At 42.8% G+C, this 15,801-nt stretch overlaps 1 protein-coding gene across 1 annotated transcript in view; it reads left to right on the top strand.

Moving 5' to 3' along the window:
• The window catches only part of LOC145413995 (glutamate receptor 1-like), an 802,643-nt gene that overhangs the window by 545,219 nt on the left and 241,623 nt on the right, over window positions 1-15,801 (top strand). The window contains exon 9 of the mRNA XM_080283586.1: window positions 2,796-2,916. Coding sequence (XP_080139712.1) covers window positions 2,796-2,916 — 121 coding nt within the window. The remainder of the gene's footprint in view (window positions 1-2,795; window positions 2,917-15,801) is intronic.

Raw genomic sequence — 15,801 nt, forward strand, 5'->3', positions numbered from 1 at the left:
TGATTACGTAGTGCCGTCCATTTCTGTGTTGCTTAAATCGTTGTAGTATCGCAATACTCTGCATCTATAGCGTACAGAATGATATTAACTAGCCGTATCCAAAACTAAATCGCTAAGGAAGGGGATAGGGAGCTTCCCTAATCACCGAGAATGCCTCAGACATGTAAACGCAGGGTGATCAGACCCCTTAAAATTAATGGATAGTTTTGATTTTCAAATATTTCCTGGAAAATACATTTTTTTCACGTGGTCAGTCTTGTTGTTATCATTTTCTCATTAACATTAAGAATTCCATTTTCTGTGGAGTTATATTTTAACTGTATATATATATATATATATATATATATATATATTTCGTGGGGGGAGGGGGATCTAGAAGGCTGGCATTCGAAGACCGTTCGAGAGAGAGACTTGAAATTTTCAGGAATGATGTATCTTGGCTTAAGGCATCTTTTGGCAATTTTTTTTTTCCTAGCACAAGCGCCACACAAGCGCCCTCCGTTATTTTCAAATTTTCGCTCTCTTGCGCTGCAAAAACTACTGAATCGATTGCATTGCAAATGTTCCAGTATGTAGTCCTCAACGTATACAAGTGGTGCTGGGTATTGATACTGAGATCAACAAATACTTTTTGAGATATTGAGGAAAAGCAGAATGGGCGCTGCATGTATGAAAATGCTAAATTAGAAAGTATTTAGCCGATTTTGACCAAACTTGGTGGAAGTGTAGTGGGTCAGGAGTGTGCATGATATGCATTGTATGAATGACCTCGATCTTGATCTCAGGGTCGCAAGTCTATATATCTATCTATCTATTGCTAGACGCCATAATCCCGTACGGGGTGGCCATTTGACTCTGTGTAATTTGTTTTACAGGGAGGGGCACTAACCCTCCACCGACCCACTTGACACGTAGGGAACACACATGGTTCGGTTATATGGCTACCACCCAACGTTGTAAATGGTTTCTTGGCTTACAGGAAACCATTTGGCTTGTCACTCAATGTAAAGCCACCTGTAACGGAAAGAAAAGCAATAAGTAGCGACAGGAAAGATGGGAGAAATAGGAAGTCAAAATCCGTAAACATTTTAAGTAATACCAAAAGTCCCTTAATATTAGGTCTACAGTGATAAAAGCATTTTCGTTTGGAATGTGGAATTCTTTGAATATTGCTTCAGCAATTTCAAATACTTGTTACTATTTAATAACAATGATGATGATGATTATAATAATAATAAAGAAAAGAAAATAATAATAATAATAATTATAATAATAATAATAACTTGAATTGGCACTCAGTAGAGAGCATACCTCCGCCAACTCCCTGTGTCGCAGTGTTAAAGAAAGTGAGAAAAAAATTCCTGGATCCGCACCTGTATCCGGATCCGCACCCAAATTCATTGGAGTGTAGTCTTGGCCAAGGTCCATTCTTCTACCAAGTTTCGTGGAAATCTGGCCAGTAGTTTTTGTGTAATCTTGCTCACAAACCAGCCAACCAACCAACCAACAAACAAACGGACAGGGGCGAAAACATAACCTCCTTGGCGGAAGTAATAATAATAATAATAATAATAATAATAGTAATGATTACGAAGATATTCAGCATTTTCAAAAATGCATTCGAACGTAGCAGATCACCGGAACCTTTTTTTTTTTTTTTTTTTTTTTTTTATAAAAAAAGGGCTTGAAAAAGATTGAACTGAATGTATTCTGAGCGCCAGGTTACAAAGACCCTATGACACTAATTCAGAGCAAAGATATATGACCAGTAATGGAACAGAAATGCGGATAGAGATGTGGAAATGGTTTTAACAACTCTTGGCGTTGAAGTGGTCTTGGCGTTTTGAAGTGGCCTTGGCGTTGAAGTGGTCTTGGAGTTGAAATGGTCTTGGCGTTGAAATGGTCATGACGTTGAAGTGGCGTTGGCTTTGAGGTGGTTTTGGTGTTGACAGTGAAGTGGTGTTGGCGTAGACCTGACTTGATTGGTGAGTTTGCTGAAAGACTTGACCCAGGAAGGAAAGAAGCATCAACGGCAATGGGAGATCCTTATACTATTTCATGTCATGAAGCCAGATGTATAGCCTGATAGATGGAAAATAATGACGGAGAGAAACACGGAAATATCATGCGGAGAGGTAGAACAAAAGGGAAGGACAGTAAGGAGAGAATGACTGGAGACAGAAGGGCCCCTTTTAGTTGCCTCTTGTAAGTAGAGATACTGAGGAAGTAACCCCCCCCCCTTTCCTCAGTGGGATTGAAGAAGGTGCAGTGCCAAACTTTGACCTTGGTGTGAAAAGTAAATATGTATCTGATTTACATGCGATGCACGGAAATAAAGGTTCTGAAATATATGAAAGCTGCGAAATATGCGCCCCGTATGTTACGAGGTAATAAAAAAAAAAATACACTTGCGGACAGAAATATCGCTCAACTTTAGAATCGAATCAATACGGAACCCTACATTATATTCTGGAAAGACTGTTTTGTTCCTAAGGTTGCATTGCTGGATTTTCAAATCTTTACTCTTCCTCGTTATATATCGTAAGGAAGTGAATCGATTTTTATGCCCACTGTATATATAAAAAAGCAATAGCCAAGAACATTAATGTTTGTATTTTAACTTGTAAATCTTTCAGTAGCCAAGCATATTATTATTTACATTGGATTCACTTGTAAATCTTCATTAGCCGAGCACATTATTATTTACCTATATATTCACATGTAAATCTTTCAGTAACTGAGCCCATTAATATTCATCTATTGACGTGTAATTCATTCCCACTGTCTTCTTTCAGGTGGACCCAAAAGTACGTGGTGTTGGACTGCAGCACGGAGATGGCCAAGAGTCTTATAATTGACCATGTAAGGGACGTGCATATGGGTCGACGCAACTACCACTACCTTATGTCCGGCCTTGTGAGTACCACCACCCCCACCCTCTCTCATAATCTCACTCCTGCCCCCAACCCCACTCCACCCTCCCTCATAATCCTCCACCGTCCCCGCTACCCCACTCCACCCTCCCTCATAATCCTACTCCAGCCACCAACTCCACTCCACCCTCCTTTATAGTCCTACTCCAGCCACCAATCCCACTCCACCCACCCTTATAGTCCTACTCCCGCCCCCAACCCCACTCCACCCTCCCTTATAGTCCTTCTCTCGCCACCATCACAATTCCACCCTCCCTCATAATCCTACTGCCGTCCCCTAACCCACTCCACCCTCCCTTATAATCTTATTCCCGCCCCCAACCCCACTCCACCCTCCCGCACAATCCTACTCCAGTCTCAACCCTTCTTCACCCTCCTCCCGATCCTACCATCCTCCTGACCCAACCATCCTCCCGACCTTCCCTTACATTCCAACTGCTTCCCACCGCCCAGCCTCACATTCCTACCTTCCACACCTCACATTCCTTTCGTTGTTCTTGTATCTCGTCATGAGTACAGCTTCTCATCTCGCCACCCCATCTCCTTTATCATCCCAGACCTCTCTTACTCTTTTTAACCCTTGTTCTTCTTCAGCAGTGTGATTGGGGACTTGGATAATAACGTCGACTATTCTGGTTCGTGACCAAGGAAATAATTAACATCATTCTCCTTACCTCATTATTTGCATTTACGACGACACCCCCACTACTGCAGCTTCCCTATGTCTTCCCCTTCTCTTTTCTCGTACTCTTGTACACTGGATAGGCGTAAATCTGTCTGTTTATCTGTTGACTCCCTTTTATCGTTCCCCTATCATTTATCACCTTACATTTATTTTAGTCTTCCTTTCACCCCGTATCTCCATGTGCCTCATCAAGACTCGTGTTTCCAACGAACAGAAATGCATCTTTTCTGTTTTGCTTCTCATTAACTATCCCTTATTTCTCTCTTCCGACATTCACCATTTCTGTTTTACCTTACGTTTTTTCTTCACTTATCTTTCTACTTTCACCTTTTCTGTTTAACTTCACCTATATTATGCCTTCATAATTACTCTCTCCACTTTCATCGGTTATCCCGGACCTCCATCCCTCATGGTGTATCACTTCACACTTGCCTCCTGGTCAGCCTACCCTCCCCACACCCCTTAATGACTCTCAGACTGTCTCACCTGTTTCTCCGTCTACTCTATCTTCATCTACCCTTATCATTTATCACCTCACTCCTGCCTCTTATATCATTTATCGCCACACTCCTGCTTCTTATATCATTTATCACCTCACTCCTGCCTCTTATATAATTTATCGCCACACTCCTGCCTCTTATATCATTTATCACCTCACTCCTGCCTCTTATATCATTTATCGCCACACTCCTGCCTCTTATATCATTTATCGCCACACTCCTGCCTCTTATATCATTTATCACCTCACTCCTGCCTCTTATATCATTTATCACCTCACTCCTGCCTCTTATATCATTTATCGCCTCACTCCTGCCTCATATATCATTTATCACCTCACTCCTGCCTCTTATATCATTTATCACCTCACTCCTGCCTCTTGTATCATTTATCACCTCACTCCTGCCTCTTATATCATTTATCACCTCACTCCTGTCTCTTTATCACCTTACCAAAATCCCTCTACCCTTATCATTTATCCCCTCACTCCTGCCTATCATCACCTTAACCATGACCTCTACCCTTATCATGTATCACCTACCCTTATCTTTTATCACCTCATTCCTGCCTCTTATCACCTTACCCAAGTCCCCCTCTTTACCCAAATCCCGTTTTCTTTGAGTCACACAGCCATTTTCAGTTTAATTGCTACTTACGGGATGGAAATTGGACCTTCCCTACGACACTTGTATTCTCCTTTGGTGAATAATTTCCTAACTCTTCTTCCCAAGCGATTTATTTTGCATCTTAAACCTTTCGTAACTTCTCTCCCTAGGCGATTTATTCTACATCTTAGATCATTCATAACTTTTCTCCTTAAGTGATTTCTTTTACATCTTAAAACCTTTCGTAACATCCCTTCTCAAGTGATATATTTTACATAAAAAGCTTTCATAACTTCCCTTCCTAAGCGATTTACTCTACATCTTAAATCTGTCGTAACACCTCTTCCTAAACTATTTATTTTTACACCGTTCGTAACTCCTCTTCGTAAGCGATTAATTTTATATCCTACATCTTAGTTTTTCTTAAGTTACGTAAATCTGTTTAATATCTACACATTTTGGTTCAGTAACCCAAGATGCTCAGGAGACATCGTAGTGTTTCATCCTTAGTTATCAATGTCTGTTCTGCATCATTTATTCTTTTACCAGTCCATTGCCACACCCACTTCCACACCAGCAGACTGAGCGGTTCCCACAACACACAAAACATCATCAGGCGAGCGTCTAGTGGAGTGCTATTTATGAGCCACCCTGTGCAACTACTACTACTACTACTACTACTGCTGCTGCTGCTGCTGCTGCCGCTGCCGCTGCCGCTGCTGCTGCTTCCACCACCACTACCACAACTATTGCTACCATTACCACCACCACTACTACAATGACCATTACAACTGCTGGTGCTGATACCACTCCCGCTACTATTACCACTACTGCTACTACTACCACAACCAATACCACTGCTATTACCACTATCACTGCTACAACCACTACTACTACTGCTATTACTACCTCTGCTACTACTACTATTACTACATTACAACTACTACTCTTACTGCTACTGCTACCACCACCACCACCACTACTACTACTACTACTACTACTAATAATAATAATACTGCTGCTGCTACTAACACTACTACCACTACTACCGCTACTACCACCACTACTACACCTGATTTTCTCCTGTACGTATGTATGGTTGGTAATTACAGTTGCATCAGTTACATGGAAGATGGTTATTAAGATCAATTTTTCTATTGCCAGACCCCTCAATTCAGTAAGGGGTGGCCACAAACAAATCACCTCCATGTCGCCCTTTGCAACGCCTTTGCACTGCCCTGTTTCCAGCTCACACCCCTCTCTCTCATACCTCCTCACTACATCCCTCCATCTCATCGTCGGCCTCCCCCTCCCTATCCCCCCCCCCTCCACCTCACTCGCATACGCTGTTACTAAGATGTGATAAGCAAAACAAATCACTAAGGTGAAGGTTTCACGAAATTCCCAATGAACTTAAAAGTCCCATACTCTCGTTTGCGTGGCTCTCTTTACACCTCTTCCTTAGCGATTTATTTTGCCCATTGCACCTTAATGTTCACTTGTCTTGCTGGTAATTGAGGTGGGGATTGAAGTTAATTAGTGAGGTGGGTAGGGAGGATATTTGGGAAATGATGGGAAAGAGTGTAGGAAGGAAAGGAAGGGGAAGGGAAGGAGAGGAAGATGTGGGAAAGGGAAGAATAAGAGGAGGAAGGTGGAACAGAAGGAGGGGAAGAGGAAAGGAAGAAGGAGAGGGAAGGGAGAGGAAGAGGGAGGGAGGTTGGGATGGAAAGATGGTAAAAGGGAGGGAAGGAAAGGGGAAAAAAGGGGAAGGAGGAAAAGGGAGGTAACGATGGGAAAGGGAATGAAGGAAGAAGGGCAAGAGAGAGAGAGAGAGAGAGAGAGAGAGAGAGAGAGAGTCTTGAAGATGGGAGAAAGGGAGAAGAGGAGAGTCGATTAAGGAGTTGGGTAGGGTGAGGAGAGATTAGGTAGGCGATGATGGAAGAGGGAGGGAAGAACGTGGGAGAGGGAGGGGAAAAAGAAAGAGGAAGAAAAGGAGGAGAAAGGAGGGCAATGAGAAAGATGAAGGGAAGAAGGAGGAAGGAGAAAGAGGGAGGTATTGTGGGTGAGGAAGGGAAGGAAGTGAAAAAGTTGTTGATGGAAGAGGAGTCTGGACGGGGAGAAAATGGATGGGCGTGGTATGAGAGGGAAGGAAGAGGCATCGAAGGCTTTGGTCGAGATGGGAGATAAGGTGGGAAGGAAGGAAAAAGTAATTTAGGGATGGAAGGAGGGAGGAGAGAAGGCAAGAGGTATTTGAGGGAGTATAGGAGGGAGGGAGAGATATGGAAGGAAGGAAAACTAGGGGAGATGAGAATAGTTCAGGAAGGAAAGAAAAGAGAATGGAGGAAAGGGAGTGAGAGGAAGGAGATGATGGATTACGATGATAAGGAGAGAAGAAGAGAAGATTCTGATGGAAACGATAGAAGGGGAGAGAGGGTGGCGTAATGGAGATGGTCATGGAGGAATAGGAAGATGGAAGTTGTTTGGGAGGAGGGGATGGGAGTGATGGAGGAAGAAATAAGGAGAGGAGGAGGAGAGAGGGAGGGAGGGAAACAGTAATAGAGATGGAAGATAAGGAAGAGGAGAGAAGAGGATGACTGGGATAGACGAGTGAGAAGGAGAGAGTCTTTAATGGAGAGGAGAGATAAGGAAGAGAAGGATAGAAGGGGATAGTGGTGATGGAAGGAAAGGTAATGATAGGAAAAAAGGAGGGGAGGAGGGTGGGTTTGGTGAAGATGAGAGATAAGAAAGGGAGAGAAGATGGCAGCGATGTAGATGGGAGACAGCGAGGGAAGGAAGAGTAGATGGAGACGGTGATGAAGACTGGAGGTAGGAAGAGAAGAGGAAAGCAATGGTGTGAGAGAGGTTGCAGAGAGATAAAGGAAGATGAAAACAGTGATATAGATGTGTAAGTTAAAAAGGAAATAAGTTGACGAGAATTGCTTTGAGAGAGAGAGAGAGAGAGAGAGAGAGAGAGAGAGAGAGAGAGAGAGAGAGAGAGAGACAGTGATGTCAGCAGAAGTGATGATGAAGAGAGGGGTGGGAGCGAAGAAAAAAAGAAGGGGAAGAGGAATGCTGTGGGGAAGGGGAGGGTTGGGAAGAAAAGAGAAAGGATTTGATGGAGGAAGGGGGAGGAGAGTAGAGGACGGCAGTGATGGAAGACACGGACATAGAAGCAAGAAAGGAGAGGAACAAGGAAGTGATGTTATGTATGAGAGAGAAGAAGAAGAGACGAGGAGAGATGAGGAAAGGCAAGGATGAAGCAGTAAACCTGGAAGGAAGAAAGGAGAGTTAGCAGGAGGCCTTGGTGAAGATGTGAGATGGAAGAGAACACTGCGATAATGAAGATAACAGATATGGAAGAAAGAGAAGATTGCGACAGGCGTGGGAGATAAGACGGAAATGAAAGGAAGAGGGATGCACTGAAAGAGATGAGAGGTAAGGAGAACGGAAGAATTGAGAGAGAGAGAGAGAGAGAGAGAGAGAGAGAGAGAGAGAGAGAGAGAGAGAGAGAGAGAGAATTATGCTGATGAGAAAACCATGCTACTGATATTGATCTTATCCACAAACAGACAACTGATTACTGATGGATTATTTCCGTCCTTCTCATTCTCATCAGGAGTAAACACAAGATTAATCTGTGATGTGTGGTTTGTCGGGGAAATTAAGTATGGCTGAATAAAACCATCTAGTAGTAGTAATAGTAGCACCGGTGGTGGTGGTAGTGGTGGTGGTTGTAGTTGTTGTAGTTGTAGCAGTAATAGTAGTAGTAGTACCACCGGTTGTGGTACTAGTAGTAGTAGTAGTAGTTGTAGTAGTAGTAGTAGTAGTAGTAGTAGTAGTAGTGGTGGTGGTAGTAGTAACGGTGGTGGTGGTAATGGTGGTTGTTGTAGTTGTAGTAGTAGTAGCAGTAGTACCACCGGTTGTGGTACTAGTTGTAGTAGTAGTTGTAATAGTAGTAGTAAAAGTAGTGGTAGTGGTAGCGGTAGTGGTGGTAGTAACAGTAGCAGTATCACAAGGTTCTTCAGATATGTGATCACAGCTTCAGGCTGAAGTTGTCCCAATCCTGCAGCGTTTCCGGAGATAGGGAGGGAACTGAGGGACGTTTGTATAAGCAGGCAGCGAAGCCACCCAGCTATATCGGTGTCACCACGTGAAGGCATCCCTCTCCAGCCTTATCTGAAAGTGGCAAAAACAGTATTCAAAATGTCATCGTAGTGAAGGGATCAGATACTATTAATCAGTGCCATGGAATCAGTACAGTATATGAAGTTAGGTAATGGTTGGAGAGAGAGAGCGAGCGAGCGAGCAAGCGAGAGAGAGAGAGAGAGAGAGGGGGGGGAGGAGAATTAAATGTATCTACAATCGTAGTACAAACAAAAAAAATCTTATATCACGTGCATAGCCCCCCCCCCTTCTTAAACAATGGCAGCGTAATCTAAAAACAAAACAAAACAGTCAATAAAAACTAAAAAAAACTGTACTGCGATAGCAAGAACGAAATTAATCTCTTCTCTGTGGTCAAACAAAAGTGATATTTGTGTTCTTAGGAAAGCCGACTTGATGAATTAACCATTTCGTGCTTCTCAGGTGTTTTTGTACCTACACTCTTGTACGTCGCAGGTTAATGAACTTTCTGACCCCTGTAGTTCGAAGGTCTCTACGGAGCTGAAAAAATTGTCTGAAGGTAGCAAAAGTTTATTGAAAACGTATCGACATGAAGTGTATAGAAAAATGTTAATAAATTAGGTTAGTGAATGCCGCGGAGCACTGCACCTAAGACTAATTAAAGATAAATTAGAAAATAAAATACTGGGGTGGTCCTGGGCGGGACAAATAAATTAACCGTATGATTTAATTAAGATAAGGAAACTTTTAGTTTTGACGGCATTAAAATGGACTCATCAAAAGGGCTGTCTCTACGATATTTAAAATCTAATATTTGTCCCTCTTCTCTCCACCAGGTGGTGGGGGGGGAGGGGGAGCGGAGAGGGAGAAATTACTCTCTCGTCATCTGGGTTACTAAGTTTTCTCCTCCCTGTAGCTACTGATGGCTGTCCCCCCATTTTCTTGATCGTTGTCGTCGTGGGGGGGGACTTCAGAGACGTAAAATGAGGCTATGTGTGGGGGAGTATAGCAGGGTACCTTAATGGACTCCACAGTGTGTAGAGGTTTGGTTGCTGGGTGGGCGCCGCATATGCATCTCCACTCTATGCTGCCATTTCCCCTCTCCTTAGGTCCCTGTCGCTGACTCAACTAATTTTGCAAGGCCCTTTTCTTATACTGATGCATGTTCCTTTTCTCATATCCCCTGTATTCCATCTTCGGCTTAATATAGAGTGGAATTTTCCGCATTCGTTAAAATTTTCACCATTGGCCGTTGGCATGTTACAGCAGTAAGGATTAGGGTGTACCTGTGTGTTGTTGGTCAGGCCAGTTGTGGGGACCATGGTGGTTCGTCACCATCCCGGTGTGTGGACCTCTACGTAGGCGGAACTGCTACTAAGCTCCAGCTGCAGATCCGTGGATGCTGTTGCTTTGTGGTGGGATTCTCGGTCATTGGCCAAGCGTTGTGCTGAGAGACTCTCTTCTCTCACGCTGTGTTGCTATCCCTTCTTGGGTAGAGCAGGGAATGCTTACTTGGACCTTGGTCCCTGCCTGAGTAGTTTGCTGGGCCTTTAGACTCCGGGTTCCGCCCTCGCGATCCTTTCTTTGCCAACAGTTATGTTTAGCCTTTTCCATACCATCTATGATTGTGGAAATTGACTCAAGTTCCCCGTACCCCGGTTCTGCTGATGTTTTGACCCTGATGACGACACTGGCATCTCTTCCTGATACTTCTCTGGCTCTTCCTACCATTTCCCAAACTTTACTCATCTGTTTTGTTCCACTTAACTACGCCGTTTTCCGCCTCACAGTCCCTTACTTCCACAACTCTGTCCACATGTTTATCTTCCATAGTAACTTCTGAACCTTATTTACCTCCACTCCGTCCTCCATCTACCCGTCCTGTTCTTCGGCTTCCTAGTCCCGTCCTCATACGTCTTCCCTTCTCACTAACCCTGTCTTGACCACCTCCCTTTTTGGGGCCCAGACCTGGTCTCAGAATTTTAACATCATCTCACAAATGGACGATCTCTCGATGCACCTCTCTTTCTTACATCAGGTAGACACTGATGTTACGTCCTCTGTGTGACCCAATGGCTCTCATCATCCTAAAGTGTTCAGTGCAACCCAAGCAGAAAAAGTTTAATCTTTAGATGATCCATCTGGCAATCCAAGCTCAGTCTCTACAGATGCAAAGTTAAATTCATTTACAGGCACTGTCATTCTTCCCTCTTTCTTGTTTGAGTAATAAAAATTTTGCTGACTTTTCTTAGGATATTCAACTCATTCTAACAGTATCATCCAAATCTTTCTGTTTATTTTTTTGCCAATCCTCCTCTTGGACGCCATCTACAAGCAGCTAACATTGCTCAAACTGTATTTGAATCTCACAGTCTTCCATCTTCAGTTAGTAGAAAACTGCTAACCACTTTCAGACTAGTGCCATATTTGTTTATTTATTTATTTATTTATCCTTCCCGTCACCTTCAGAGGAAGATAAGGGTTTACGAGTATTTAAAAGAGCATTCATAATTGTTTCTTGCCTTCCCAAAGTCACGCACAAGCAGTGCAGTAAAGAGAGTAGTAAATTCAGTAGAAAAATTATGTTTTGCCTTTTATTAAATCCCAGGTATATAAATTTGAGTGCTTAAATGGAATGGAATGGGTTGTTAAATGCCACTTGGAGACTCAGAAAGACAACGTCTTGGATAAGATAGCATACTGCGAGGTACTACCCAGAAGTTTCCGAAATTATGAAACGGCAGAAACTGCTTGTCATATGGTGTGTGGATGCTGGGTGGCGGTGCATGCACCCTTTGTTTCTGTTAAGTGGCATTGTGCTGTGTGGATGCATTTACTGAATGTTTGTGTGCTTTTATCCTTGTGTTTGGGTTAGTTTGCGAATTTTGTGAACTAAAAAATGGAGGACGTGAAAAAGCAGTGTTTGTGCATCAAGTTTTGTGTGAAACTCGGGAATAGCATGGCAGAAACCCGTAAAATGATAAAACAAGCATTTGATGACAGTGCTTTGTGGGTTACACAAACCCATAACTGGTTTAGGCGTTTTAAAAATGAACAAACGGTAACAGATGGCTGTGCACGTTTTGGTCGCCCTTCTATCAGTTCAGCTCCTGACAGAGTGGCTAGAGTTAGTGCAACCATCCTCGAAGATCGCAGAAGCCATGATGTTTGTGACATTATTAGCCAATCATATGGAACTTGCCAACACATTTTGTATGGCGATGTGAGGCAACAACATCCTGACAAGTGGTGCACAGTCAAATGGGTTTCACCATAACAATGCACTCATGCAGACAGGCCGTTTTGTTCCTCAGTTTTTGGCATTAAAAAAAGAAAAAAACATGCGGGTTCTCCCCACCCTTCGTATTCACCAGATTTGGCCTCGTGTGATGTTTTCCTCATTCTGAAAATGAAAAGCCAGCTGAAAGGACTAAGATTTGACATCATTGAGGAGAACCAGGTGAAAATCGCAGACAGTGCTGAACAAGCTGATGCTCAAGGACTTCTGGAACGCATTCTGATCATGGTAGAAACACCGGGATCGAAGTCTAACGCCCAAGGATACTACTTTGAAGGGGGCAGTGGTGATTAGGACTTGACCAAAGCTTTTTTCCTTCTTTATTCAAATTTTGGGAACTTTTGGGTAGCACCTCGTAAAATAGATGATATAATTAACTCCGGCTTAAAAACAAAAATGGACAAAGCCAGGTCACATCCACTGTAGAACAGAAAGCAGATGGACAACCCAAATAAAAAATTGACACGACAGAGATAGAGTGAGGGGTGTCTGTCTGTATGTGCATTCCTGTGTCCCTCTGTCCGTCCCTTCGTCTGTCCATCCAACTGTTACATCTGTCCGTCTGCCCATCTATCCATCCCCTTGTCCGTCCCTCCATCTATCCATCCCACTGTCAATCCCTCCATCTATCCATCCATCTGTCCGTCCCTTCATTTGTATGTTCCTCCATCTGTCTGTCCCTCCATCTGCACGTCCGTTGCAGTCAATGACCCCTAGTTTTAATTAGGAGAGCGATGTTTGTTTTAGTAATTGCCTATAAATAGTTTGTCCTTCCCTTTTTTTTTTGGGGGGGGGGGAGATGGATTTAGAGAGAGAGAGAGGGAGAGGCTGCCTTCTGATGTCTGCTATAATGATCTCGACATCTTTAATCCTCTCGCTTCTCCTTTTTACTTTCTCACTTTCACGTGTCCTCCTCCTCCTCCTCCTCCCTGAGTAAACAGTCACTACTCTTGCTTTCGACCTGTGATGGGCTGTGGATCACTGAGGGTCCCTGTTAGTCAGGCGACCACACGTTGAGTGTAACAAACTCCTTTTTTTGAAATTCAAAACACAAGGTTGTAATCAATTTTTATTGGTTTTCTGGCCATGAAAAGAAAGAAAAGCTCTTCTACTTTGCTGTTAATTACTTACTTTAGTAATTATGTAAAAAGAAAACTGTTTAATGGGTGACTAAAGACACTTAACAAAAAGTGCATTTTTTTTTTTTACATAACTGAACAAAAAATTTATTACTTGGCCAGTATGATGATTTAAGATCAGAGATTACATATGCTGCTTCTCAGGTCCCGTGGCCGTGTACTGTAAGTGGCGCACACTTCTGGCTCTGGAGGGTCACTGTGGGAAGACACCCTGAAAAGGGCTAAATTTTTTTTCATAAAAAATGGACATTTTCACTATACAAATTTTTATGACTTTATGGTTCCCTGTATATACACCCTAATGACTTTGTAAATTTCGTTTGACACTAAACTATGATTTTAAGACCCAAATGATGAGGACTGATACTTTATACGACGATAATATGACGATAATATAAGACACAATATTTAGTTTTCTTTTACTGACCTACATCCCCTCACAATCGGTACACAGGGTATAGCTGTGGCTGACACACACTGAGAGGTCACACTTGATGCACTGGTGTTCACAAGAGTCTCTAGTTCTGTGTCTGACAGCAGTGTCTTTCCTTTTCCTTTTCCTTTTCCCTTTCCTTTCCTTTGTCCTTTTCCTTCCATATTTTCTTTATATTCACTTTAGTCTTTTCACTTTAGTGTTTTCTTCCACTTTTATCTTACAGTCTTTATATATTATTAGTTATAATCTGCAAATAAAAGAAATAAGCATAAGGAAAAAGCAAATAAAATAATATAGTATATAAAGTATAATATAAAGTATAGTATATGTAGTATATATATAGTATATCTATGATATATAATGTAAATAATATATATAATATATAATAACATAAGAAACATAATATAAAAACAGTCATGCACATATATTTCCAAAAAAGGATTGTCACACTCCTAAATTAGTTATACTTGTAGAGCATACGCTGAGTCCTAAATGAGTTAGACCTGCACAGCATACGATGAGTCTGATGGACTAAAAACGCAAATAAATCCCACAATGGAAAAACAAGAGGGAGCACACTAACTTCACACAACAGGCCTAGGCAAACACTTCACATACCTGGACTGCCTGGCCAGCATCTTCAAAGGAAGACAAGGTACCACATGTTAAACAAAAACCCAATCCGGAAAGGGGGAACGTATGCCTTTAAGGGTTGTACCAGGGGTCACTGCTTCAGGATGAAACTTGTGTACTTGTCCCATATGGGAGAGTTCCTTGTCTTAGTGAAGTGAACGGAGCTAGGGCCTGATTGACTGCTGCCTACCTTAAAAGCGCTAGGCAAAGCTGCCGCACCACCCCTAAACATCCACACTGTGCAGTCCCCTCGTGTCTACAGGACACCCCGTTAACTTAACATAGCGTCACGTCACGTCATTATACGTTTTTCGATTTACCCAAAGCAAATGAGGTAATATACAGTAAGCACAGATTAGGATCCGCACAGATAACCCTGAGTTAACGGTCACTACTCTTACTTTCGACCTGTGATGGGCTGTGGATCACTGAAGGTCCCTGTTAGTCATGTGACCACCATCGGGATTTTTTTAATGTACCAGGGGTCACTGCTTCAGGATGAAACTTGTGTACTTGTCCCACATGGGAGAGTTCCTTGTCTCAGTGGAGTGAACGGAGCTAGGGCCTGATTGACTGCTGCCTACCTAAAAAGCGCCAGGCATGGCTGCCGCACCACCCCTAAACATCCACACTGTGCACTGTGCAGTCCCCTTTTGTCTAAGACACCCGTCTTATATATTTTTCAATCTCCTTAATGCAAAGAAAGCAATATAAGCACAGATTAGGATCTGCACAGATAACCCTGATTTAACGGTCACTACTCTTTCGACCTGTGATGGACCGTGAATCACTGAGGGTCTCTGTTAGTCAAGTGACCACTATCGGGATTTTTTAAATGTACCAGGGGTCACTGCTTCAGGATGAAACTTGTGCATTTGTCCCACATGGAAGAGTTCTTTGTCTCAGTGGAGCGAACGGAGCTAGGGCCTGATTGACTGCTGCCTACCTTAAAAGTGCCAGGCAAGGCTGCCGCTCCATCCCTAAACATCCACACTGTGCAGTGTGTAGCTTCCACGTCATGTCCACAGACTTCCCATTAACTCAATGTACCGGTTTATAATGTCATGCCGTAACTATTATTTTATTTGTTTACTTTCTCTTTCAGGTTACTCAATCGGGTACCTTATAAATAAAGTATTATAGAATGTGACTTTTCCTTTCCAGTGTTTCCTATAAAATTTCCATGTCAGTTTTTCCATGCTGCATGGTCTTTTTTCTCACTTTTTCCTGGAGGGTTTGGTGGTGGGGGGAGCCTTCATGCCTTACTATCCTTAGCATTCAGCATGTAGAGTTTGATCTTGTAGTCATAGTCTTCTCTGTAACAAGCAGCCTCGAAAGGACCATAAGGTCTGTTGCTGTTTGCTTTCCTGTGTAATCCTGTGTAATCCTCCTCCTCCTCCTCTTCCTCTTCCTCTTCCTCCTCCTCCTCCTCCTCCTCGTTATCGTCTT

This window comes from Coenobita brevimanus, chromosome 1 (assembly GCF_032717465.1).
Source record: "Coenobita brevimanus isolate Jiangsu-jjx chromosome 1, ASM3271746v2, whole genome shotgun sequence".
NCBI classification, from domain to species: domain Eukaryota; kingdom Metazoa; phylum Arthropoda; class Malacostraca; order Decapoda; family Coenobitidae; genus Coenobita; species Coenobita brevimanus.